Here is a 26727-nt window from a genome sequence, read left to right as displayed (position 1 = left end):
AATTGTGGAAAAAGCACACTCATCTATAATGACAAAAAGCAGATGAGTATTTGCCTGGGGCTGGAGGAAAAGACTATAAAGGGCAAGTATTCTATATCCTGAATGTGATGGTGCTTACAAGGAAGTAACCATTTGTTAAAACTCAAGCTAAATACTTAAAATGGATAAATATATCCCAATAAAGTTTATTAAAAGCAGCTGCTACTTGCATAGAGGTGACAAGTGAGGGTGACATGTTTCATTTTCTCCTTCGAATTTATATTACCAATTATGTGTATTACCTCTGTAAATTAAAACAAGCTCATTATCCTACTGAGTAATGCTCAAATTATTTAAAACCCTTCCTAAATTAATTTGCTTCAAAGATTAATTTTTCTATAATATACAATTACCAATAACATTCTATCTTTTTCTCCTATTAAAACTGTATTATGCACTGGATCTGTGTTGCTTATCACCACTTTGGCAGTTGATAAATATTCCCTATAATTTAAAAAATTTGTAGGCAGTCAGTAACTAACCCTTAACAGTGTTATAATAAAACTACAATGATGTTTACATGACAGTTATTTAATGTTATACTTATTCATTTGATGCAAAAGTTATTTTATTTACAGTACTGTTAAGTAGCCAAACTAACATTATTAAAGTCTATTAGGCAGAAGTGAACAAAAAAGGCAAGAGGATGCCCTATCTTTTCTGAAGACCCCTAAAACACACCCAGACACCAGGTATCTTTTACCTCACATCACACACACACACACACACACACACACACACACACACAGTAACCATATTCTGAAAATTGGCAACACCAAAACTGTCTCTTTCTTAGAGTCATCTTAGTGCCCCCTTCAGTGATCGAAGGAAGGTGGAACTCCAATCTCTCCAATACAACTGGGGGTGTAATACACTACCCCAGAATCTATAGCTATAGCCTGAATTCAACACTTGGCAACAGTCACAACTAGGGTGCTCCTATAACACCTAGGCCTGCGTGTCCGGCTCCCTGATTTCTTCAGGGTTGTACACTCAGAACTTTAAAACTAAGTTTTTTTTTTTTCTGCTTCCTTCTCCCTTTTCTATTCCTAAGAGGGTGTGAGCTCTAGATTTCCTTTCAAGGCTGTCCCTACCCTGCACAGATTTGCTCAACCTCCCTTCCTCCCCAGTACCTGTTCTGCTGTGAAGAGTATACATATTTCTCTCAGAAATGGGTCGAGTACTTACTATGTTTACCAAGAGAAAAAACATAAGGAGGGATATTTTGGTCACATTATTTTTAAAGTTTAGTTATGACTCTAAAAGTATCATATCCTCACTTATACAAATAAAATCATGTTCACAAATACAAAATCTTAGAATGAAAGTGAAAAACCTGGCTGGGACCCCTATGAACTGCATGGAGCTAATGTCCAGTTCAGAACTGGAAGACTGAACTGGTAACTAATCAACTTACTCAGGTTGTGCTGTTATTACGAAAATTATCTAGATATCTTTGACAAAAGCTAAACAATATATTATATTTAAGAACTTATTACCAGGAGAGAAGTAGTAAGTAATCTAAAATTGTGTTTCCCAGGGCAGATGGGTGGCTCAGCTGGTTAAGCACCAACTTCGGCTCAGGTCATGATCTCACCACGGTTGGTGAGTTCGAGCCCCACATTGGACTCTGTGCTGACACCTAGGAGCCTGGAGCCTGCTTCAGATTCTGGGTCTCCCTGCGCCCCCTGCCCCTCCCTGCTTGCACTCTGTCTCTCTCTCAAAATAACATTTAAAAAAAAATTTTAATAAAACAATAAATAAAATTGTGTTTCTCAATCTCCTTCACAACATGGCACACAAAGAAAATGTTTATACAGCACACTGAGCTTAAGGAACAACGCTGCAAGGGCTCCGCTACCCAGGTCTTTGGTTGGCTGCGCCTAGGACACCACAGCAAATGGGCAACACAGACTCTCACGCTAATGCTGAGACATTTGCATGCACTTCAACAAACCAAAGGGAAATTCATTATACACAGTCATAATAAATTAGCTTAAGAAAAAAAAATTTGGTTTTTCCTACTATTATAATTCACATATCTTGTTCAAACCATGAAATGTTCAAGGCCCAGTTCATGTCATCTCTGCTTTAAAGCTCTCCCAAACCTACAAGGCTGGAATTCACCTGTCCTTCTGTATGTTCCCAAACTATGTTTACTTCCTAAAAAAAAAAAAAAGTTTATTTTTTGAGAGAGAGAGAGAGAGAGAGAGAGAGAGAGAGAGAGAGCAAGCTGGGGAGGGGCAGAGAGACAGGGAAAGAGAAATCTCAAGCAGGCTCCATGATGTCAGCCCAGAGCCCAAAGCAGGGCTCAAACTCACCAACTGTGAGATCATGACCTGAGCCAAAATCAAGAGTCAGACACTTAACCGACAGAGCCACCCAGGTGCCCCTATCTTTACTTTCTTTAAATTTTTTTTAAATGTACATTTATTTCTTTTTGAGAGACAGAATGAGACAGAGCATGAGCGGAGAAGGGGCAGAGAGAGGGAGACACAGAGTCCGAAGCAGGCTCCAGACTCCAAGCTGTCAGCACAGAGCCCAATGTGGAGCTTGAACTCATGAACTGTGAGATCATGACCCGAGTCGAAGTCAGACACTTAACCAACTGAGCCACCCAGGCGCCCCATTTTCATTAAACAACTGCATTCTGCTTTATAGTTACTTTTAGCTACCTTTATCTTTCGTCTACTATATTAAATGCCCCTTGAGGGCAGGGATCTTGTTTCATTCATTTTTATTTCCCTCTGACCCACAATATCAAAAAAGGGTCGTTTGCACAACCAATGTTAGATCTGAACTTGGGGTGAGTCATATCCAATGACAATGCTGTTTGCACTTTACTGTAATCACAGTATATAGTCTATGTATTTTCTCCCTCTATCTTCCAAATCTAGATTAACTTAGCTCCAACGCTCTCAAATATCCCACTTTCTCAGTTTCAAACGCTCAAAATAGAGAAAGTATGTTTGCATTAGCCCTACATTCACAAAATTTAGAAAACAAAACCAAACATCCAGCCCTTACAGAACTTTAACATCAAGTATGAATTCCTTTATTTCTAGCAAAAACAACGTTTCCAAAACTCAATGCATAACTGAAAACCACGCTGCTGCCACCAGCCACAGTCCAAACTGTAAACTGTAACTGTAAACTGTCCAAAGGGAGTAAGGAAGCATTTCATTTATTTTTTTAAATATAATTTATTGTCAAATTGGCTAACATACATGGCTAACAAACATTTTAAACTATTGTCACTCTTACTGAATTTCAGCCAATGAGAATATATTTTCATACGGGAGTAAATTTGCATCTTATCACTAAATAGTGTGATAACACTAATTGGGAGTTACTAATTTATAAACTTTTGCCCTAAAATTTGTGAATATATCTAAATGCTAAAATTTTCTCATTAGAACTGTGATTTATGGGGCGCCTGGGTGGCGCAGTCGGTTAAGCGTCCGACTTCAGCCAGGTCACGATCTCGCGGTCCGTGAGTTCGAGCCCCGCGTCAGGCTCTGGGCTGATGGCTGGGAGCCTGGAGCCTGTTTCCGATTCTGTGTCTCCCTCTCTCTCTGCCCCTCCCTCGTTCATGCTCTGTCTCTCTCTGTCCCAAAAATAAATAAAAACGTTAAAAAAAATTAAAAAAAAACCTGTGATTTATATTTTCATCTTCTCTTGCTCTTTAAAATATATTTAGTTTTTAAATAAAAGCAGAATAGAAGTATAATAAGTGAATAATTAACTACTAATATGAATTAGTATACAAATTAATGTTATACAGCATTAATCCCAAAATATTCTATCCACTGCCTATGTTTTTGTTTAAAACACCAAATGCTAAAGTCATTAAAATTTTGTTTTTATGAAGTATTTTTTTGTTTTTTGTTTTGTTTTTACAAAGTATTTTTAAAAAAACCTCAATAAATGTTCCTAATTATACTTTATTCTAAAATCAAGATACACAGGGCACCTGGGTGGCTCAGTTGGTTAAGTGTCCAATTTTGGCTCAGGTCATGATCTCATGGCTCATGAGTTCAAGCCCCGCATAGGGCTCTGTGCTGACAGGTCAGTGCCTGGAGCCTGCTACGGATTCTGTGTCCTCCTCTCTCTCTGCTCCTCCCCTGCTCATGCTGTCTCTCTCTCAAAAACAAATGAATACTAAAAAAAGGTTTTTTTAAACCAAGATACATTTGTATGACAGTCATGGAACTAAATTCAAGTTAGCAAAATTAGGTTCAAATTTACAAAAAAGGTACTAACTGTGTAGTCTGTGGCTCTCTGCTGAGATTAACACTGTATAACACTTAGTTTGTAGGTTGTTTCTCTATCACGTGTTTGCATCTCTGCCATCTATAACCCAATACCTAGCTAACGTGATCATCCTTCTCAGGCTACCTAACTCCTTTTCACTTGCACATTTGAATTCTGAGAGGAAGATGCAGATACTACCCAACCTCTAATTAGTTAAATGCCTGTCCAGCTACCTTCCTCCATACTCTGTTCAGCTTTCTACTGGTCTCTCTACTGTTACCTTAAATACAGAAAAATGACAACAGTGTCTACCTTAACACCTCTGTATACATCATAAAGACATCCAGATCAGCTGGATCTTTACCGGCTTTGCTATTCTGAGATAGGGAATGCAAAGAAAGAATATAGTGTTTCAACATAGGAAGGTCCATCGCACAAATTCATTGCTGTCCCATTTGATCCCTCTATAATTCTTTTTTTTTTTTTTTAACATTTTTTTTTCCAACGTTTATTTATTTTTGGGACAGAGAGAGACAGAGCATGAACGGGGGAGGGGCAGAGAGAGAGGGAGACACAGAATCGGAAACAGGCTCCAGGCTCTGAGCCATCAGCCCAGAGCCTGACGCGGGGCTCGAACTCCTGGACCGCGAGATCGTGACCTGGCTGAAGTCGGACGCTTAACCGACTGCGCCACCCAGGCGCCCCAATCCCTCTATAATTCTAATGCTTCTACATTTGATAATAAAATTTTCTGTTGTGTAAGTTTTCCTAACAGTCAAGGTATAAAAAACTGGAATACATAAAACTGTTTCAAAGACACATACAGTGTTTTAATACCTTTCTAATAATGTATAGCATTCATTAGTCATTTTCATTTTAAAAAGTAAAAGAGGGGTGCCTGGGTGGCTCAGTAGGTTGGGATCTGACTTTGGCTCTGGTCATGATCTCACGGCTCATGAGCTGGAGCCCCACATTGGGCTCTGTGCTGACAGCTCGGAGCCTGGAGCCTGCTTCAGATTCTGTGTCGCCCTTTCTCTCTGCCCCACCCCAGCTCATGCTCTGTCTCTCTCTCTCTCTCTCTCTCTCTCTCTCTCTTTCAAAAATAAACATTAGAAATAATAATAATAAAATAAAAAGTGAAAAGAAAAATTACTATCAAAATATTGCACATATGGAGTCACCTTTATTTCCATAAAGTGTAACAATTTCTACACTATTTTTATAAAACTTAACTACACAATTATCACCAACCTATTCTGAGTAAGGTAAGATTATTCTCTTATTTCTTTTTAGCTGGAGAGTAGAGAAGGCAAAATTATTTAAAATATTATTTATTAATTTACTATGTCATACCCAACCCCAAACAACTGCTCAAGAAGGTTCTTTGGGGTCTGTAAATGTGTGGAATAGCAGGTATTTTTACTTTGAAATTTCATATCAAAAGTACATTTTTAGCCTCAGCAATCAGACAACACAAAGGAATAAAAGGCATCCAAATCGGCAAGGAAGAAGTCAAACTTTCACTCTTCACAGATGACATGATACTCTTTACGGAAAACCCAAAAGATGCGACCAAAAAACCTCTAGAGCTGATCCATGAATTCAGCAAAGTCGCAGGATATAAAATCAATGCACAGAAATCGGTTGCATTTCAATACACCAACAATGAGGCAACAGAAAGAGAAATCAAGGGGGGGCGCCTGGGTGGCTCAGTAGGTTGAGTGTCCGACTTCAGCTCAGGTCATGATCTCGCGGTCCGTGAGTTCGAGCCCCACGTCGGGCTCTGGGCTGATGGCTCGGAGCTTGGAGCCTGTTTCTGATTCTGTGTCTCCCTCTCTCTCTGCCCCTCCCCCATTCATGCTCTGTCTCTCTCTGTCTCAAAAATAAATAACGTAAAAAAAAATTTTTTTTTAAAAAAAAGAGAAATCAAGGAATTGATCCCATTTATAATTGCACCAAAAACCATAAAATACCTAGGAATAAACCTAACTAAAGAGGTGAAAAATCTATACACTGAAAACTATAGAAAGCTTGTGGAAGAAATTGAAGACACACAAAAAATGGAAAAATATTCCATGCTCATGGGCTGGAAGAACAAATATTGTTAAAATTTCAATACTACCCAAAGCAATCTACATATTCAATGCAATCTCTATCAAAATAACACCAGCATCCTTCACAGAGCTAGAACAAACAGTCTTAAAATTTGTATGGAACCAGAAAAGACCCTGAATAGCCAAAGTAATCCTGAAAAAGAAAACCAAAGCTGGAGCCATCACAATGCCTGATTTCAAGATATATTACAAAGCTATAATCATCAAGACAATATGGTACTGGCACAAAAACAGACATTTAGATCAATGGAATGGACTAGAGAACCCAGAAATGGACCCACAAAACATATGGCCAACTAATCTTTGACAAAGCAGGAAAGAATATCCAATGGAATAAAGACAGTCTCTTCAGTAAGTGGTGCTGGGAAAACTGGACAGCAACATGCAGAAAAATGAACCTGGACCACTTTCTTACACCATACCCCAAAATAAACTCAAAATGGATGAAAGACCTAAATGTAAGAGAGGAAGCCATCAAAATCCTCGAGGAGAAAGCAGGCAAAACCAACTTTGACCTCAGCCGCAGCCACTTCTTACTCAACACGTCTTCAGAGGCAAGAAAAACAAAAGCAAAAATGAACTACTGGGACCACATCAAGATAAAAAGATTCTGCACAGTGAAGGAAACAATCAGCAAAACTAAAAGGCAACCAATGGAATGGGAGAAGATATATGCAAATGACATACCAGATAAAGGGTTAGTATTCAAAATCTATAAAGAACTTAACAAACTCAACACCCAAAAAACAAATTATCCAGTTATGAAATAGGCAAAAGACATGAATAGGCACTTTTCCAAAGAAGACATCCAGATGGCTAACAGACACATGAAAAAATGCTGAACATCACTCATCATCAGGGAAATACAAATCAAAACCACAACGAGATATCGCCTCATACCTGTCAGAATGACTAAAATTAACAACTCAGGCAACAAAAGATGTTGGCGAGAATGCCGAGAAAGGGGATCTCTTTTGCACTTATGATGGGAATGCAAACTGGTGCAGCTACTCTGGAAAACAGTAATGAGGTTCCTCAAGAAATTAAAAATAGAGCTACCCTATAACACAGCAATTGCACTACTAGGTATTTATCCAAGGGATCAGGTGTGCTGTTTCGAAAGGGCACATGCACCCCAATATTTACAGCAGCACTATCGACAATAGCCAAAATATGGAAAGAGTCCAAATGTCCAATGACAGACGAATGAAGAAAGAAGATATGGTATATATGTGTGTGTGTGTGTGTGTGTGTGTGTGTGTGTGTGTGTGTGTACACAATGGAGTGTTTTACTCCGCAATCAAAAAGAATGAAATGTTGCCATTCGCAACTACATGGATGGAACTAGAGGGTATTATGCTAAGCAAAATTAGTCAGAGAAAGACAAATATCACATGCCTTCACTCATATGTAGAATTTAAAAGACAAAAGATGAATATAAGGGAAGGGAAACAAAAATAATATCAAAACAGGGAGGAGGACAAAACATAAGAGACTCAAATACAGAGAAGAAACTAAGGGTTGCTGGAAGGGTTATGGATGTGGGGATGGGCTAAATGAGTAAGGGACATTAAGGAAGGCACCTGCTGGGATGAGCACTGGGTGTTATACATAGGGGATGAATCATTGGAATCTACTCCTGAAATCATTATTGCACTATATATGCTAACTAACTTAGATGTAAATTAAAAACAAAAACAAAAACAAATTGAGATGTGTGAGAAGTATAATCATGGATTTAGAAGACTTAGTATAAAAAAAATAATGTGAAATATTTCATTAATAATCATTTTATATGTATTAGATGTTGAATTGATAAAAGTCTGGATACACTGAATTAAATTAAAATAGGCTAATAAAGATTTTAAAAAGTATATTTTTAATGGGTAATGATACAACAAGTATCATTTGGGGGGTTTTAAGTAGTATAATACTACATGTTTTACTATGATATTGTGACTTATAATAAGAAATATACAGTTACTCTTCATCTAGGTGTTCCTGGCACACAGCTCCAAAAACCCTTAGAGTTTACTAAGTGTTGACAAATATAAAGGTGTCTTTTATTATGTTACTGAAGTGACTTTTGTAAAGCCCCCCTAGGTCACGTAAGGACGGGAATTGGTTGCCAGGTGAAACAACTATGTGATTAAAGGGCTGAAACTTTTGGTACCATCCCCACCCCAACCTTCAAAGAGGGGAGAAGGGCTGGAGATTGACATCAATAACCAATGGCCAATGCTTTAATCAAGCATGCCTCATAAAAACCCAAAATGACCAGTGCAGAGAACTTCCTGGTTGGTGAAAACATGGAGGTAACAGGTAGAGTGGTACTCTCCAAGAGAGAGCATCTCTTCCATCTGGCTGATACTGAAATATCCTTTTATAATAAACTGGTAATCTAGTAAGTAAAACATTTCTCTGGGTCTTGTAAGTCACTCCAGCAAATTAAACAGGAGGAAGAGGTTGTAGGAACCACCAATCTATAGCTGGGAGATCAGAAGCAGGGTGGGAGGCAAGAGGTCTTGTAGAAGTAAGCCCTTAACCTATGGAATCTGATGCTACCTCCAGGTATATAACATCAGAATTGAATTGAATTGTAGGACACCCAGCTCGTGTGGGAGAACTGCTTGGTGTGGGGGAAACAAACACTCACAAGTTAGAATCAGTATCAGAATCGACTTAACTTTTAGCACATATGTTAAAACACTCACAGATAAAAGATGATGTCTGGAATTTGCTTCAAAAAAATCCAGGGAAAGATGGAAATGGGTAGAGATATAAATGAACAAGACTTGGGGCGCCTGGGTGGCGCAGTTGGTTAAGCGTCCGACTTCAGCCAGGTCACGATCTCGCGGTCCGTGAGTTCGAGCCCCGCGTCGGGCTCTGGGCTGATGGCTCAGAGCCTGGAGCCTGTTTCCGATTCTGTGTCTCCCTCTCTCTCTGCCCCTCCCCCGTTCATGCTCTGTCTCTCTCTGTCCCAAAAATAAATAAACATTGAAAAAAAAAAATTTAAATGAACAAGACTAGCCATAAATTATAACTGGTTTTAAATGGTACATGGTAGTTCAATATATCATTCTCTGTGCTTTTGTGTATGTTTGTAAGTTTTCTAAAATATAGTGTTTGGCATCTTAAATGTGCTGTGTTAAATAACACAAGTACTGGAATTAAAAAAAAAAAAAACTGGTTACCAACTGGTAAGTGGTGAGTGGCCAACATTCATTATTTTTCTATGTCCTCAGTTTCCACATCTGTGGAAAAAAGAGTCTGAACTCATTAAATCCTGACATTTCTGCTAGTTCAATTTTTTTTTATGATTCAATTGAGTATGACCTCTACACTCTGAATTTTGTTTACCAATTCTAACTATAATCTAAAATGCATTTACAGCTAAATTTAATATATAATCAACTGAAAATTGTCTACAACTGTGACCAAAATAACATTATAGTCTTACCTCAGCTGGGCCAGTGTTCCTAGGCATCATGTTCCCCAAATATTCTGCATTTCCAGAAACACCTTTTCTTCATGTACTCTCTTAGACCCCTTTATTCTCTACAACTAATGACGCCAAATAAAATAGGGCCCATTAACCATAATCTGTTCCAGTTTCCCTACACTACTTCAGCCCATCCTCACTCCCGTCGCTTCTCCAAAGTCCTTTCCACCCGATGCCCTTCAAAATCTAATCACAACTTCTATCTCTTACTTCACCTCCCTAACAGCTCTCCACTTACTCTTGGCTCAATCATTTATTCCTTTTCTAGCCAGCTCCTTAACTCTTTTGCTCTGGCTCCTTCCATTTAGCCTACAAACAACAGCCAATTCCATTCTTCTAAACAAATAAAATACAACAAAATGCCTTCTTTTAACCCTACTTCCTCCTCCTGCTAACCTGTGGCCCCTCCTTCCCATGGCTGCCAAATTTTTAAATTGAGTTTCTACTGACCAGTTCTACTACCTGAACTGCAATTCACTTCTCACTCCATCATAATCTAGCTGCCAGCCTCCTCCACTCTGGGTTTTCCACTTCTGCCTGGCCCCCAATTGCCAAATATAATGAAGGGCTTACTTCAGGTCCTTATACATCTCTTCTCTGCAGCACTGATATTGCAACTACTGCCCCTCCTTCAGGAAACTTTCCCCCCTCCCCTAAGTTTTAATACACTACTTTGTTGTAAGCTTCTTACAGACTCATTCTTCAGTGGCATTTTCACTAGTGCCCTAAAATGATGTACTTCCTTGGGTTCTTCCTTCCCCTAGTCCTTTTTTCTTCTTCTTTTTTAATTTTAGAAAGAGAGAGAGAGAGAAAGAGACAGCAAGGGAGATGGGGGGAGGGAGGGAGGGAGAGAGAGAAATCCAAGCAGGCACCACCCCTGAGCATGGAGGGGCTTCATCCTATGACTCTGAGCCAAAATCAAGAATCAGAAGCTCCACCGACTGAGTCACCTAGGTGACCCCCTTTTTTGTTCTTATACCTAGGAACTCTCCTCTATATTATCATCTTAATCACTCTAATCATTGCTTGAACTATTTTCCATATCTTCACTACTGGCCATATCATCCTAGGATAAGGTTAGGCAAACTACACCCTGCGAGCCAAATCCAGCCTGCCACCTGATTTTATAAATAAAGCTTCATTGGAACAGTGGCACCCATCTGTTTGCCTAGTGTTTATGGCTGCTTTCATGCTCACAGCAGAGATGAACAGTTGTGACATAAATAGTATGGGCCTCAAAGCATGAAATATTTAACCTTTTGAGAATATTATGACCCTTTACAAAAAAGAAAAAAGTTTGCTAACCTCTGTTCTAGAAGGTAACATATGCCAAATAAGCAGTCCTGGTAACTTTTCCTGCCGTTGGACCCCAATGCCAGTGCTGTTAGACCATCCATCTCTGAGTCCCCTGAGTTTTCTAACTGTTCCTTTGAAGCTCCCTTCTCACCCTCATCAATCTATCTCCTATGGTGCAACCAAAGCAACAGTTTTAAATGCACAAAACCCACCTTCCTACTTAAAACTTTCCTCATAGGAGAGGTCTTTCACAATCTGGCCCCTGCCTATCCTATCCAACTTTCCAATCACTCCACCTATAAGAAATACTGATTTACATTATTTCCCAGAACAAGTCATGCTGTCTCTTACCCCTAAGTCCACCTAAGATATAATACCAAAGAAATATCTATACATTTTTCCAGTTTCAGCCTAAGCACAATCTCCATGAAGCCTTCTGATGCTCACCCATGCGGATTCTTTCCCTATGTGTCCACTGTTCTCTCAACATATTTCCACTGTAGTATTTATTTGCTTTAAATCACATCCCTAGTAATCTACACACTCCCTGAGCAGGGACCCTGAGGCAGAGTAGAAAATGGTTATTAAGGGAAGAGAGTTTTAAAGTAGGAAATCTAGGACTGAATTCCAGTTCTGCCTCCTCCTAGTTGCATGTTCTTAAGCAAATTACTTAACTCATTTTCTTCACCTGAATAACAGCAATTGTGAGAATTACTTAATATTATTCTTAGAAGCACAGTGCCTTGCCCATAGTAAGTGCTCAGCAATTATTGGTTATCATTACTTTCATTGTCTTATCTCTCATACTTAGTTCAGAATTCAGATAACTGTTGAGAGAAATAACTGAAGCAAGCTAGTTCTGCACACATTATTTTCAGCTGCATACTGGATATTTCCATCTGAACACCATTTGGTTCCCCAAACTCATTATCTTTAGTCCCAACTGTTTCAATTAGAGTAAAGCGGCCAACTTATGAAGGTCTGCCTAGGATTTTACTGGTTTGAATACTCAAAGTCCTGTGTCCTGAGAACTCCCTCAGTTCTGGGCAAACCAGGATAGCTGATCATCTTAAATTAGTTATGTTGCAAACCATAAAAACAGACTTGAGTTAGTCTGAGAAACAAAGGGAGGGGAGGGGTGCAGGTGAATTTACTGGAAGAATAAAGAACAATTCACAGAACCAAAGGAAAAGCTGTGGAATCTGATGAAAAACTCAGGATGAAAGCAACGCCACAGATCTAGGTGGCAGGAATTAATGAAAGATTTCTTCACAGTACTTCTGCCAAAATGAATCACTTAGGTCCCAGTGTCAGCTCATTTAAGATTTAAATGCCAGGGACAGCATTTGAATGGCCTTCTTTTTATTAACCAGAAAGATTAAGGCACTTTAATTAACCAAAGGAGGCAGAAGCACTTAGATCAAAAATCTCACCAAAAGACATCCAATGGCAGAAGAGTAGCTTCCAAAGAAAGGTCAATCAGAACGAGGTTTCCAAAAGAAGGTCACCACATCAACTACTGCTTGAACACATCACACCTTTAATACTCTATGACATAGTCACTGTTATTCATGTTATTTTTCTTTTTGTCTTGGCAAACTCCTATTCATTCTTCAAGACCCAGCTCAAGTATGATTTTCTGTGTAACTTAATTCAATTTTCCCAGGTATAGTCACTCGCTTTCTTCATGCTTTCATAGTACTTTGCAAATTATGTACCTATTTCATAGAATGAGCTCTATACTAAGTACAGCTGACCCTTGAATAACATGGGTTTGAACTATGCAGATCTACTCATACACGAATTTTTTACAGTACAGTACTGTAAATGTATTTTCTATTTTTTGTGATTTTATCAATAACATTATCTTTTCTCTAGCTTACTTTATCGTAAGAACACACTATATAATACATATACAAAATGCATGTTAGTTGACTGTTTATGTTATTGGTCAGGCTTCCAGTTAACAGTACAGTATCTGTAGTTAAGTGTTTGGGGAATCAAAAGTTATATGTGGGCACCCCTAACCCCCATGTTGCTTAAGAGTCCACTGTATATACTTAGGTATCAGTCTCTCACACTAAACTAGCAAGGACAAAGTTATTTATATTTACTATTTGGGGTATTAACACTGCCTGTCTGGCCCATAGCAAATGCTTCATAAGTGTTTAATACATCTATTATCCAAGTCACTAGGATATATGAAACATTAAATTAAAAAGGAAGAGTGGAGCTACTACAGGTAAACAAGCTGACAATATCAAAGAGAAAGCTGACAAATTCTGCAAGGGTAGGATAGGCAAAAGAATTATGAAGAGCAAAAATTCCATAAGCACAAAAATTAAGCATAAAATTCTGACAAATCTAAGAACCTGAAGGCATTACTTACGTAACAGCAAAAACGGATACCCATATGCATACATGTGATTCTCAAGAAACAAGAAAATAACTAAATTATATTCTATTTAAGAAGGCAGAAAAATGTATAGGCATTTTCAGAAACAGTGACTTTTTTGGGGGCTCCATGCCCAAAGTGGCACTCGAACTCACAACCCTGAGATCAAGAGTCACATGCTCCACCCACTGAGTCAGACAAGCACCCCAAACACTGACATTTCAAATAAAAGTTTGGTATGTAAACAAATAAACTTAAAGCCCAGAAAACCCAACCATTTAGAAAGATTAATTCCAAGTAAATATAGTCATGATTTATTTTACCATACTTTAACTTTTTTTTTTTTTTAAGGTTTATTCATTTTTCAGAGACAGAGACAGAGCATAAGGTGGGGGAGAGGGGCACAGAGAGAGAGGGAGGCACAGAATCTGAAGCAGGCTCCAGGATCCCAGCTGTCAGCACAGAGTCCGACACGGGGCTCGAACTCACAGACCATGAGATCATAACCTGAGCTGAAGTCGGACGCTCAAATGACTGAGCCACCCAGGTGCCCCAACCATACTTTAACTCTTAGTGGTGATATCCCAGGCTGTGACAAATTTTTCTTGATAGCAAAACTGCCACAAAGTACAGCTATATCTTCCCTAGATTTTTACTATTGCTTTATCTTCAAAGTAAAGGAACAGAGGCTTGGAAATGAGAACACAGCGAAACCTTACGCTGAGATATCAAAGTCAAGTTAGGAACAGTGTCAGTCATGGAAAGAGAAAATGCCACTGACTTTGAAGTTAGATTTTCCAAATACATCTTCTAACTCCTTGCTGGATACCAAGAAGTCAGTTTATTCTTTTTCACTTCAAATATTATCCAGTCTATGTCACACTTCACCCAAATAAAATTCATTTCACCAAATGCAGTGACTTTGACATTGTAACATTAAACTATTTTTTATCTGAACTATCTTTGTCTATTCTTTATCATCTGAACCTTCTGATCAATCTTACCATCACTACTGGGATATATTCTGAAGTACACAGCATCACCAATGGAAGTATTTTTTTTTTTTTCAACGTTTATTTATTTTTGGGACAGAGAGAGACAGAGCATGAACGGGGGAGGGGCAGAGAGAGAGGGAGACACAGAATCGGAAACAGGCTCCAGGCTCTGAGCCATCAGCCCAGAGCCCGACGCGGGGCTCGAACTCACGGACCGCGAGATCGTGACCTGGCTGAAGTCGGATGTTTAACCGACTGCGCCACCCAGGCGCCCCAAGTATTTTTTTTTAATCAAAAATGCTTAAACTGAAGATAATCATGCTTCTAAAACTAACCTCCAGTTTACAGAAAATCCAGACGGTGGCAAGAAATAGGAGGAACAAGTTAAGCAACACCACAAAGAAACAGACAAATCCAGTAATTAGGACATTTTATTAGGCTGAACCATATGTAATTGCTGATACTTGGCTCATACTTTGAACCTCCCAAATGAAAATTTCATGTGGTTCAACTTAATACAAGAAAACTGACCTGATTTCTTCAACAAATTAACAGCATTCATAAAATGGTGGGGGACAACAGCCAAAAAGTAGAAGCCACCATTCATCAATGGGTGAATGGACAAAATATGGTACCTGCATACAACGGAATATTATTCAGCCATAACAAGAAACAAAATTGTGACACATGCTACAACACAGATGCGCTTCGAAGACATTATGCTGAGAGAAATAAGCCAGTCAAATAAGCCAGACAAATATTGTATGACTCTACTTATACGAGCTTCCTAGAGTAGTCAAATTCATAAAGAAAGACAATATAAGGAAGGTTGCCAAGGGCTGGAGAAAGAGGGAATGAAAAATTATTATTTAATAGGTACAGAGTTTCAGTTACAAAAGATGAAAAGTTCTGGATATAGGGCAGTGATGATTATTACACAACAATGTGAATATACTTAATGTCACAGAACTATACACTTAAAGTAGTTAAAATAATAAATTTTATGTTATGTTTATTTACTATAAAAAAAAATGGTGGGAGAAGCCTATTGTAGATTGAAGGAGATTTGAGAAACATAACCAAACATGATCTGATCTTGTTTAATCCTGACCAAATGACCAAATGTTTAAAAAAAAAAAAAAAAATCAGGGACAACTAGGGAAATTTAAATGTGGACTAGATTAGATGTTAATATGTCAGGGTGATACAGTGTTTATGTAAGAATACATTATTTTTTAGAGAAGTAGCCTTAAGTCTTTAGGAGTAAAATGTCATGGTGTCTATTATACATATAGAGGAAAAAGATGAAACAAAGACAGCAAACTGTGACTTATTAAATCTAAGTGGTGCATATGGGATTAATTATACTATTCTCTCCACTTTCCTAATTATTAGAACACTTCTGGGGCACCTGAGTGGCTCAGTTGGTTAAGCGTCCAACTTTGGCTCAGGTCATGATCTCAAGGTTTGTGGGTTCGAGCCCTGCATCGGGCTCTGTGCTGACAGCTCAGAGCCTGGAGCGTGCTTCGGATTCTGTGTCTCCCTCTCTCTCTCTTCCCCTCCCCCACTCGCGCTCTGTCTCTCAAAAATGAACAAACGTTAAAAAAAAATTTTTTTTTAATTATTTAAAAAAAGAACATTTCTATAATTAAAGTAAGAACAATTTAAAAATTATTTAACTATGCATGTCTCTCAATCTCCCAACACTTTACCTATCATAATAAAAAGTTTGAACTTGATTTAGAAAGCAATAGGAAAAGGCACAAAAGATTAAAAGTTTCAGTTCAGGGGCGCCTGGGTGGCTCAGTCGGTTGAGCATCTGACTTCGACTCAGGTCATGATCCCGTGGTTCATGAGTTCAAGCCTCACGAAGGGCTCTGTGCCGACAGCTCAGAGCCTGGAGCCTGTTTTGGATTCTGTGTCTCTCTCTCTCTCTCTGCCCCTTGCCTGCTCACGCTTTGTCTCTCTCAAAACTAAACATTAAAAAAAATAATAAAAAATAAAAAATAAAAGTTTCAGTTCAAAAATGTATTTTAAGAAAATTATTGTGTTTGTAGTACCTAGTATGGATACATTCATTCAAGAAATGTTTTAGTGCTTACTCTGTTCCAGCCACTGCACTAAGATGTAGGCAAAGGAAATATACAGTCTATGTGCTCAGAAAGCTCACAATCTAGTTGGAGAAAGAGATAAACCATAATTGAAATATATTAACCATAACTGCATATGAGAAAGATATATTCAGGAGTGAAGAATGGTACCTAACTCAACCTGGGAAGATGGGGGAGATTCAGAAGATTTCTGATAAGAGCTAAACCCAGAGTTGAGCATTTAAAGAGGGGTAGGAATTAGTCAGGCAACAGGAGGCAGGGAAGGATATTCCAGTCAGCAGGATAGCCCTGAGAATAGAAATAGCATTGGCAAGCAGGGGAGGGCGGGATTCCAGATTATGTATAAGCATATAAGACGCTCAGTGTTGCTAGAGCTTGAAGGGGCAGGGAAGGAGAGAGGAAGGAAAAGCTGAACCTGGAAAAAATAATCAGGTATGAGACTCACTGAAAGATCTCATGAACTGGAGAAAGAACATCAATCACTTTGGGGACAATTCTTAAATTGCCAGATGATAAGTATTAAGGCTTAAAGTCGGCTGGAGGCAGTGAATACAGAGGCAGGGCCAAAATCCAGAAACAGCACAGAGATTCAAGCTACATGACTGGCATCTGACTGAATGTGGAAGATGAGGAAGGAGTCCAAGAAGCCTCTCAAGTTTCAAGTTCAGGTCACAGTGAGGGTGATGATGCCATAAACAGAGAAAAGAAAAAAAAGGCAGAACATAGCTTTAAACACTTTGAGCTTAAGAAGCTGATGTGATGCTCATGTGATTAATTTCCAGCAGATGCCTAAGACAGATTTAAGTCCCCCACACCGAAGTGATAGTTAAAACTAAGGGAGATGCTTGATGTGGGCAAGAAAAGCAGTCAATAGAGAAGAGAATCACAGACAAAATCCCAAGACGTGCCTACAGTCAATAGGTAGGAAGAAGAGTTGGCAAAATCCACCAAAAAGGAGAAATCATTCAGGCAGAAGGACGAGGGGAGACTGTGCACCCCGTTAGTGAATTCAAGAAAAGAGAAGTATAACCTATCTGCTCTATGATACGTCGATTCCTGAAAAACTTCATGTTCTGTAAAATTAAGAAAAAAGAGGGAACTACATCAAGAAGGGTAGGGCAATAAGCACTTAAGACAGAACATAGTTAACCTATGGAGTCTAGAGGCAGAATATGGGGGAAGGGGCAATGTGCATACTCTCCGACTTGCTGTGTTCAACTGTGTCTGTACTTCACGTGTTTATGTTCGATTGCTGTTACTTGGGAGCGTGAAACAGTTAACATGCTGGTGAAAAATCAACTCCGAAATCAAATATGAACCAACATGAATTCTGCATTAACTAACATCATTCTTCTTTAGCATTCAAGTATGAATTAGTTCATGTTGCAGAAATACATTATAACAGAAGAGGCTGGCAAAGGAGGGCTAGGCAACAGTATCAATGCCATGGTGTCAACACCAGAAGGAATATTGGCATCTTAGGATAATATTGTTAGTTTCACTCCCAAATATAGACGTTTTTCAGATATGCTATCTAGTCTCTCTTCTCAGAATATTCCTTAAATTTTATATACTGGTCACTACGTGACAACTCACAGTCCAAGGTCTTTACCTTCAGTGGGCTTACAGAGCCCACATGCAGAGAACTTGTTGTAGCCACAGCAATTTAACCCAAAGAGGTAAAGGAAAATTCACTTAGGAAAGCATTAGAGAGAAGAAAAACCCTAGGGACTGATAGTACTCACCATGTTATTGGTGAGTCAGGAAAGGCCCTATGGAGAACTTCTGAAAGGTTTTTTTTGAAGTAGGATGACATGTGCGGCAGAATTACAATCTTGGTGTTCCAGAGATATATAGAAAGGAGTCTGAGTGAGGAAAGAGTTTGCCAGAGTGAGCCCCAGTAAACAGCAAAAGAAGGTATGTACAGAAGAGAATAACCTGTGCAAAGGCACGGAGAAGAAATCACACTGGTCACTCCACCATCTCAAACATGTGACCACAGCTGGCACAAAAGAGACCTAAGGAACTATGTGTGGCATCTTAAGGACTTTTAATTTTATCCTGAAGGCAACGGCAATGATCTTACCAAGAAAGTAACACAAAAGGATTTCAGAAAGACCAACTCACAAGATACAATGGGAAGGGAAGATACTGGTGGTGACAGGGAAACCAGGTGCACGATCATACTTACACAGGTGAGAATAACAGTGGCCCAAACTAGGGCAGCTGTAGTAAGGTTGGCATCAAAGGCAAAAATAGGAGGGCTCTTCAGATAACTGACTAATAGGAAAAGGGAAGAGAAGGGAGGAGTCCAGGAGATTTTAAGCTTGAGCAATTCGGTAGTAGCACTTACCAATAGAGGCTCCAGAGAGACAGAGTGAGTTTGGTAATGCTGGTCAAATTTGCGGATGAGAAAATATATATTACCCTCAGTATTAGAAACTTAAACATAAGTTTTAAGTGTTAAGTCCAAGGATATGGGTTATTTTTTGGTGAAACTGACTAACTAGTTCCTCACTAATAAGGAAACTTTGCAAGAGTACAAAGAAAAAAAAAGCAAATAAATTAAATGATAGATAAGATATCAAAACTTTTTATTAGCAAGGTTTCAAAATACCAAATCAGGAATTTCTAGGATATAGCCAAGATTTCCTAAATACTTTCCTCATTAATTAACTTTCAGAGGTTATTTCCTACAATTCAGGTCTGAGGTTCCCTGCAGTGGGAAGACAGTACAGTGAGCAAGAGTTCTGGCTTTCATGTCATCTGCTTCACTGTAAGTCCAGGTCCTGCCACCCCTGATGACTTAGGGCTAGTTACTTACGAATCGTACGTCTCAAGTTTCCTCAGCAGTAAATATGGATAATAATAGTATATACTTCACTGGATCGTTGTGAAAACTAATCCATACAAAATACTTGGTACAGGTAAACTGCAAACAGTAAGTGTTAAGATTTTAAAAATAATTGTTATTAGTTATTGTTACTGATAAAAATATTACATTCTTGAGGTATACAGGAGCAAGAAAAAGCAAAGTTGACTTGAGTGGCATTTACCAGAGTGTTTGATTTATAAGTACTCATTAAATGGAACGTTTCCATTTCATGCACTTTTCTGTAAGTATATTTGAAAAGTTTTAAATACTTTTTTAAAAGGGAAAAAAAGCCTAAGAACAATGTCTTCTATAAAAAGGTCTGGTATTAAAATACCCATTCCAGGGGCACCTGGATGGCTCAGTCGGTTGGGCATCTGATTTTGGCTCAGGTCATAATCTCACGGTTGGTGAGTCCCAGCCCCGCATCAGGCTCTGTGCTGACAGCTCACCTGCTTCAGATTCTGTGTCCCCCTCACTCTCTGCCCCTTCCCTGCTCGTGCTCTCTCTCTCTCAAAAGTAAACATTAACAATTTAAAAAAACAACAACAACAACACCCATTCCAGACCAAATGAAGATAAATTAAGTTTCCTTTTTACAATGTACTCCCTAGTTTTAGCTACGAAATCCATTCCCCCTACCCAAGCTCCAAACTGCTATCTGGAATAATTACTCCTCCCCTATCTGTATCTGTAGACCTCAAGATAACTTTCATCCCCTTTCTCCACTATGAGCTTTCCACAGAAGAGGAAGAGAAAGGAACAGGAGGAGGAAGTTCAAATCCTCATTCCATCCCCAATCTTGATTTTTTTTTAATTTATTTTTTTTTAATTTTTTTCACCTTTATTTATTTTTGAGACAGAGAGAGACAGAGCATGAACAGGGGAGGGTCAAACAGAGAGGGAGACACAGAATCTGAAATAGGCTCCAGACTCTGAGCTGTCAGCACAGAGCTGGATGAGGGGCTTGAACTCATGGACCGTGAGATCATAACCTGAGCCGAAGTCGGACGCTTAACCAACTGAGCCACCCAGGCGCCCCTGCCAATCTTGATTTTTTTTTGAAAATTCCTCTTGACATACAGGGTAAGAGCATTATTCCTCCAGAACTAATTCTAAATATTACTGCCAGTCATCTTATTCCACTGCTCTAATCATGTTGTACCTTCTCACTTTATTCTGGAATAAACTCCTTCAGATCTCTCTATCAGGAACTGTCCAAGTAACTCTGCCGCAAATATAGTCTCAGACCACCATGGGCCATCTGGAAGTCTCATCTCTTCACTCCCTAATCTAATTGCTCTTCTTTCTCACCTGGGTCTTTATTCACTAATTTCTTTTGCTCCCTGTTCAAGTTCAGCACATACTTCCTATAAAATCCACCAACCTCTTTTCTGTAAAGCCATTCCCGACTGAATGACTATGAAATTGCTCTCCTCCTCAGCCCTCTCCCCACTCACAACTTCCTGTTAGCAGAACAGGTATAACTTACTCCCTTAGAAAATGTGTATTTTATACTTGTACCTAGCATCTTATTTGTGTATCAGCTGGTTGTACACTTTACAAAGTTTTATCTTTCATCTATCCTATATGTGAAAAGGTAGGAATATCACATCAGAGCACATCTCACTGTTTTGAAACAGCCTGATAATCACAACTACTTAGTCACAAAGCTAAGCTGTAGTGTAAGTTTCTGATTTAACACAGTTTCTAATGGATAAAACTAAATTAGAACCAGCATCTAGTCTTGGTTGTACCTAAGTCCACAACAAAGGCACTTACCAGGTTTGATCCCTGATCAGTTTACCCGTCAGTCACATCCCCAGCAATTCTACTGCATTCTGTCAGGACTCTTCAACTACTGTTCAACTATTCCTCCCACAAGCCTACAAAGCCCCTTCGTTTTGCCCTCCCTTTTCCTGCATTTTGCCAGGCCAACTTTCCTTCATCTTTCAGGATTAGTTTACTCCAATTCATCCACTATGAATCAACCATAACATCTCCCTTGACTGCTCAGCCTCAAGTGAGAATTTTCTCAAAATATACTTACTGATGTACTGCATTGTAATCATCAGTTTACTTTACCATTATTCCCACTGAACTGTAAACTCCTTGAGGTACAGACTGAATTTTATTCTCTTTTGTATACCCAAGACCTAACATTGTCAGACATCCAACAATTGGTGAAGGAATGCTCATACCCACTTTGTGACCTTGTACACGCTACGTAAGCACTCTCATATTTCCTCATCTAAAGTACTTTCCTCCTGTAAAGTGGGGATAATGCTGTAACTAGTTCATATGTCGTTACAAGGAATTAAGTGTCATGAAGCTCCCAGTATAGTGTCTGCCGCATAGACCTATCATTTGAATGTCTGCTATGTCATGCCTTACTCTAACGTATCCTGGGAAATGTAATAATGTGACCAATATTTTCAGGCCGAAGGCTGAGCAACCATGCCTCTTTTTCATGCATCTGGAAGTCATTAATTACATTCTGATGATCAGCAAATATTTACTGTGCACCTATTATGTGCAGGAGTCCTTACTAGGTAGCACTGAGTGCCCAGATAATAATATAGGCAAAAAATTAAACAAAAACCTGCACCAATATCCAAGAGAAGAAACAATGTTGTTAGTTCTTCTGTACAAACAACATGGTCATTTTTCAAACTAGTAAGTTTTGCTTTATAATAGTGGTAAGCTTCAAGAAAGATGGAAAAAGTTCAAAATTAACTCCTATCATCAAGTGGACCAATTAAGGAGGCAGTTCCAAAATTTCTTGTTGCTATTCCTAAGTTTCACTTTTGCTTAGAAGTATTTCCCACAGAAGAAATTTAACCATGACCAGGGTAGAGATAGATGACCTTTATTTGTCTTATTCAAACGGGAACTCCACAGAATTTCCTTAGGTTTGTTCCAGTTAGTTTTAATTTTGTAGCTCTGAAAAATGGCCTGAGTTTTGTGTTTCTCTACAAAACAGAACGCTGAATGTTTCCCCACCACGTTCTCTAAGACAGGATAAAATGCACACATCTTCCTCACCTTGGCCCTTTATCAAGAATTACAAAACTGCGAATCATGTCCCCTAGTATTAGAAAAGGAAGCTGTGGACTTAAAACCACGTTCTCCCTAACAAATCCAGAGGTCAGAGTTCCAGGGAAGTTTGTGCAGTATACTACAATGCTTTCAGTAGCTGCAGAGAGACCTCTAGCGCTGCCTCAGTAAGCCGAGTTTGCAAATAGTACCTGCTAATGTCACCTTAATGAGACAATGGCAACATGCTGTGTAGCAACGAACTAAGTGACCACGATGTTTACAGTTTTGCAACCACTTGGAAATTCTACCAGCTTGAAGCAAGAGAGATATACAAGGCCGTATGAACCTATGTATCCGATTTATTTCTGTAAAGCATGTCAAAGAAATTATTATCCTATGCACAATCCCACTACAAGAAAGGCTAAGAAAACAGATCCTGTGAGCGGAGGTCGAAACAACGTCTCTTCCAAAGCCTCAACACAATAGATGGTAAACTATTGTCCACCTCCAGCTTGCTCCAAATGCCAGCAGTAAGAGGAGTATGAGCTAGAACAGCTCAGCACGACCGGTCCAAAGGACAGCACTGGAATATGAGAAAATGGTCCTGGCGCATCCTACCCTCCCCCATCCACCACCCTCAAACAAGTCAGTTACCCGGCTGGTCCCCACCCCCCTCTGCGGGCCGCCACCGCCCGCCTGGGCCCCGCTCGCACAAGATATGCGCGGGGACCGGCACAGCGCCGGCTCCATGTGCGGCAGCGCGGGAGGCACCGAGGGGGCCGTGCCGGGAGGGAGGCTGCACGGGCAGCCGGCGCGAGTCGCGGCCGCCCCCTCCGCGGTGCGGTCGACGGACCAGGGTGGCAGCATCCCCGGCCCGCGAGGCGCCGGCCCGCGGACCCCGCCTCAGCTCCACATCCCTTCCTCGCCGACAGCAGGCCGCGCCCGCGTGACGGGGCCGAAAACCCCGGTATTTCCCGGTCCCCGCGCCGGCAGCTCCAGAGGGCGGGTGCAGCCCGGCCCGCGGTCCCGTCGCCCGCTCCGCCCAGCCGGGGCCGCGGTGACTAGAGGCGGCGGCCAACTCCGACCCACCGCGAGCCGGCGAGAACCAGCCCGGCGCCGGCCCCCCGCCCCTCCCCGCCGCCGAGGGGCCGGCGCGGCCAGCCGGGTGAGCCGGGAGGGCCCAGACCGCGGAAGCACACTCACTTCCACATCGCGGCCCTTGTTCTTAAAGCTCTTGATGCGGTGGTTCTCCAAGCCCGGGTTCTCGGCCATGGCTGCGCGCGGCTCCGGCGGCGGCTACTCCTGCGGCTGCGGCGGCGGCGGCGAGTCTCGGCGCGGGAGGGGGAGGTGGGGGAGGGCGGGAGGGGATGGGAGGGGGAGGGGGAGAGGAGAGCACGTTCCGTGACGCCTCCGAGCGCGAGGTGGCAGCAGCGCCGGGGGAGGCGCAGGCCGACTGCCGGGCTGGGCGGGGAGGGAATGGCGGTGAGGAGTCGCGCGCGCCCGGCAAGCTGGGGTCACGTGACCGGGGCGGCCACCAGCCTGGACGCTTGCCGGACCGTTCTGGGGATGATCCCCGCCCCTACCCCCAGCAAGGCCTCCCCACAGCCCCTCGAGGATGCAAGTCATGTGGCAGCAATGGAGCCGATTGAACGGCTTTTACTTCCTCCGACACGCCGGGCTCGGGCGGAAACTACAGTTCCCAGCATGCCAGGTACAGCGGGGGTAATTCTTCTGGCCTTGATAGAACGGGATGAATGCCGGGAACCCTATCCGCGCGGCTTTCGGTGCAGCGCGCTCCTTGCCCCTGGGCGTCATGCCCCGCCCCCAAGGCCGCCTCTGGGCGGGCAAGTGGGAGGAGCTCGCCAGGAGATGGCACCTTGCGCCCTATGGGAGGGAGGGGGCGGGGTTTCCTGGGAGGTGCACCTCGCACTCAGCAGCCTAGGAAATTAGAAACCGATCGATGGTTTGTGCTTCGCTTCCTTGATTCTTCGGGGTCTCCTGGAATAGCAGCCACTCTCATTTGCTGCCCCTTTGCTCTGCTTTGGTTTTATAAATAGCAGTTATTTCCATCCGAAACATACATATGGGATGTGTGTGTTTACGTGTGTGCTACCTGGTTTACCGCACTGGAATTAAGCTCAATGAGAGCAGGGACTTTTGTTGGTTTACTGCTGAATTCCTCGCTTCAAAACAGGGCTTGACACGTCGTGAATACTCAATAAATACTTGAACAAATTAGCACTTTAGCGTCGTCTTTCGGTTTCTTCATCATCCTCCCAAACCCAGTTCTGCAACCTTCACTCTGGCACTTGTGCATTTCCGTGTCCCCAGCACCTCTTGTTCCACCGCCACACACAATCTTCTCAGCTCTCAGGGAGCCGTCAAATTCTGATCTGCAGACTCTCCTTCAAGCTAGCATCTCCCCTTAGCGTCATCGGAGGAATGATTAAAGGAAATTTGTACAATAACTCTAACAGAAAGTTGCTTTCTGGAGCAGTTGGGTTTCTCTGATTGTATGTGAATTAATCCGTTTCAGAATCAATGGCAGATATAAGCAGATATACGATATTATAGTACAATTCAAATGACACTAAGGTCATTCAAAGGTTGGTAGATATATAACCCTAAACAAATTAAAAGACTTTTTTGAAAGTATAAAGGCCTTAAAGATCCCATGGTCCAGAGGTCATGAATTCAGAAGCCTTACAATGTCCGTGGCATTTGAGCTTTGAGTGGTGGGATGTGGCCCGTTGATAAACACAGGCCCATTTAAAGGCTTCAGACCACTGTGGGCCAATCTTGCCAAAGCTTCAGTTTTTCAAGGAAAACTAAAAGGCTGTGTTTTTTCCTTCGTTTTTAAATGTCAAATTGTATTTTTTTTTAAATGTTTATTTATTTTTGAGAGAGAGACAGAGCGTGAAGGGGGGAGGGGCAGAGAGGGAGGGAGACACAGAATCTGAAGCGGGCTCCGGGCTCTGAGCTGTCAGCACAGAGCCCGATGCCGGGCTGGAACTCATGAACTGAGAGACCATGACCTGAGCCGAAGTCGGACGCTTAACCGACTGAGCCACCCAGGCGCCCCTTTAATTTGTATTTTTAAATGCACTTCAGTGAATCAATCACTTGAGAATTCCAGGCCCTCACTTTATAGTATCTGATCCTAATGCAGCTACTCATCGAAGGGAAACAACAACAAACACCTAAAATTTAGAATGAAAAAACTACTTCAACTCTAGTTCTTAAGGCAATAGATGTGTGTGCTTGCCAGACTCCCTGACTGGAAGAGAAACATCTAGACTGCCATTCTATTTCTATCATGATTTATCAAGACATTTTCTTTAGAGGTAACTTTACCCCCTTCCATCATTTCTCTTCACCCTACTTGCTGTCATTAAGTAAGTCTTTCATCATTTTATTTTTCCTAAATGTTTATTTATTTTTGAGAGAGAGAGAAGCAGAGTGTGAGCAGGGGAGGGGCAGAGAGAGAGGGAGATACAGAATCTGAAGCAGGCTTCAGGCTCTGAGGTGTCAGCACAGAGCCCGAAACGGGGCTCGAACTCACAAACTATAAGATCGTGACCTGAGCCGAAGTCAGATGCTTAACCAACTGAGCCACCCAGGCGCCCTAATCTTTCATCATTTTAGAACTTTAAACATGAGTCATGAGCACATACTATGTGTCAGTCATTGCACTAACACTAGGATATATTTGTAAACAAGACAGCCTGGTTCCTGCCTCTACACAGCTTCATGTCTATCAGAGGAGACGGACAATAAAACAAGTTTTCACCCAAAAAGTGTGGTGGTTGTCAAGAAAGGGGAAGGAAGCTCAAGGCTCACAGCAGAGAGATCTTTATAACCTGCTGATTCTGAAGACTCCTAACATATGAGGGTAGGATCACAAATGGAGGTCTATATATCACATATCTAAATATTTAGAAGTTATAAGTCAAGCTTACAAACATATAAAATAAAATATATTCTAACACTTGATATTGGCATGTGCACTTTCTTTACAACCTAGAAGCCTGAATTTAAAGTTTAAACTTAAGTTTCTCGATTTCTTGGACTTCTGCTTCAGAATGTGGTGATGCAAGGCGGGCTGGAAGC

At 41.0% G+C, this 26727-nt stretch overlaps 1 protein-coding gene across 1 annotated transcript in view; it reads right to left on the bottom strand.

Moving 5' to 3' along the window:
• The window catches only part of KPNA3 (karyopherin subunit alpha 3), a 101226-nt gene extending 76864 nt beyond the window's left edge, over nucleotides 1-24362 (bottom strand). Inside the window, exon 1 of the mRNA XM_047866786.1 lies at nucleotides 23821-24362. Coding sequence (XP_047722742.1) covers nucleotides 23821-23889 — 69 coding nt within the window. The 5' untranslated portion in view covers nucleotides 23890-24362. The remainder of the gene's footprint in view (nucleotides 1-23820) is intronic.
• Between the last annotated feature and the right edge of the window lie 2365 nt (nucleotides 24363-26727).

The sequence above is a fragment of the Prionailurus viverrinus genome, chromosome A1, assembly GCF_022837055.1.
Source record: "Prionailurus viverrinus isolate Anna chromosome A1, UM_Priviv_1.0, whole genome shotgun sequence".
Classification (NCBI taxonomy): domain Eukaryota; kingdom Metazoa; phylum Chordata; class Mammalia; order Carnivora; family Felidae; genus Prionailurus; species Prionailurus viverrinus.
The sequence above is the reverse complement of the archived record's forward strand: the minus strand, read 5'-3'. Positions and strand labels throughout refer to the sequence as shown.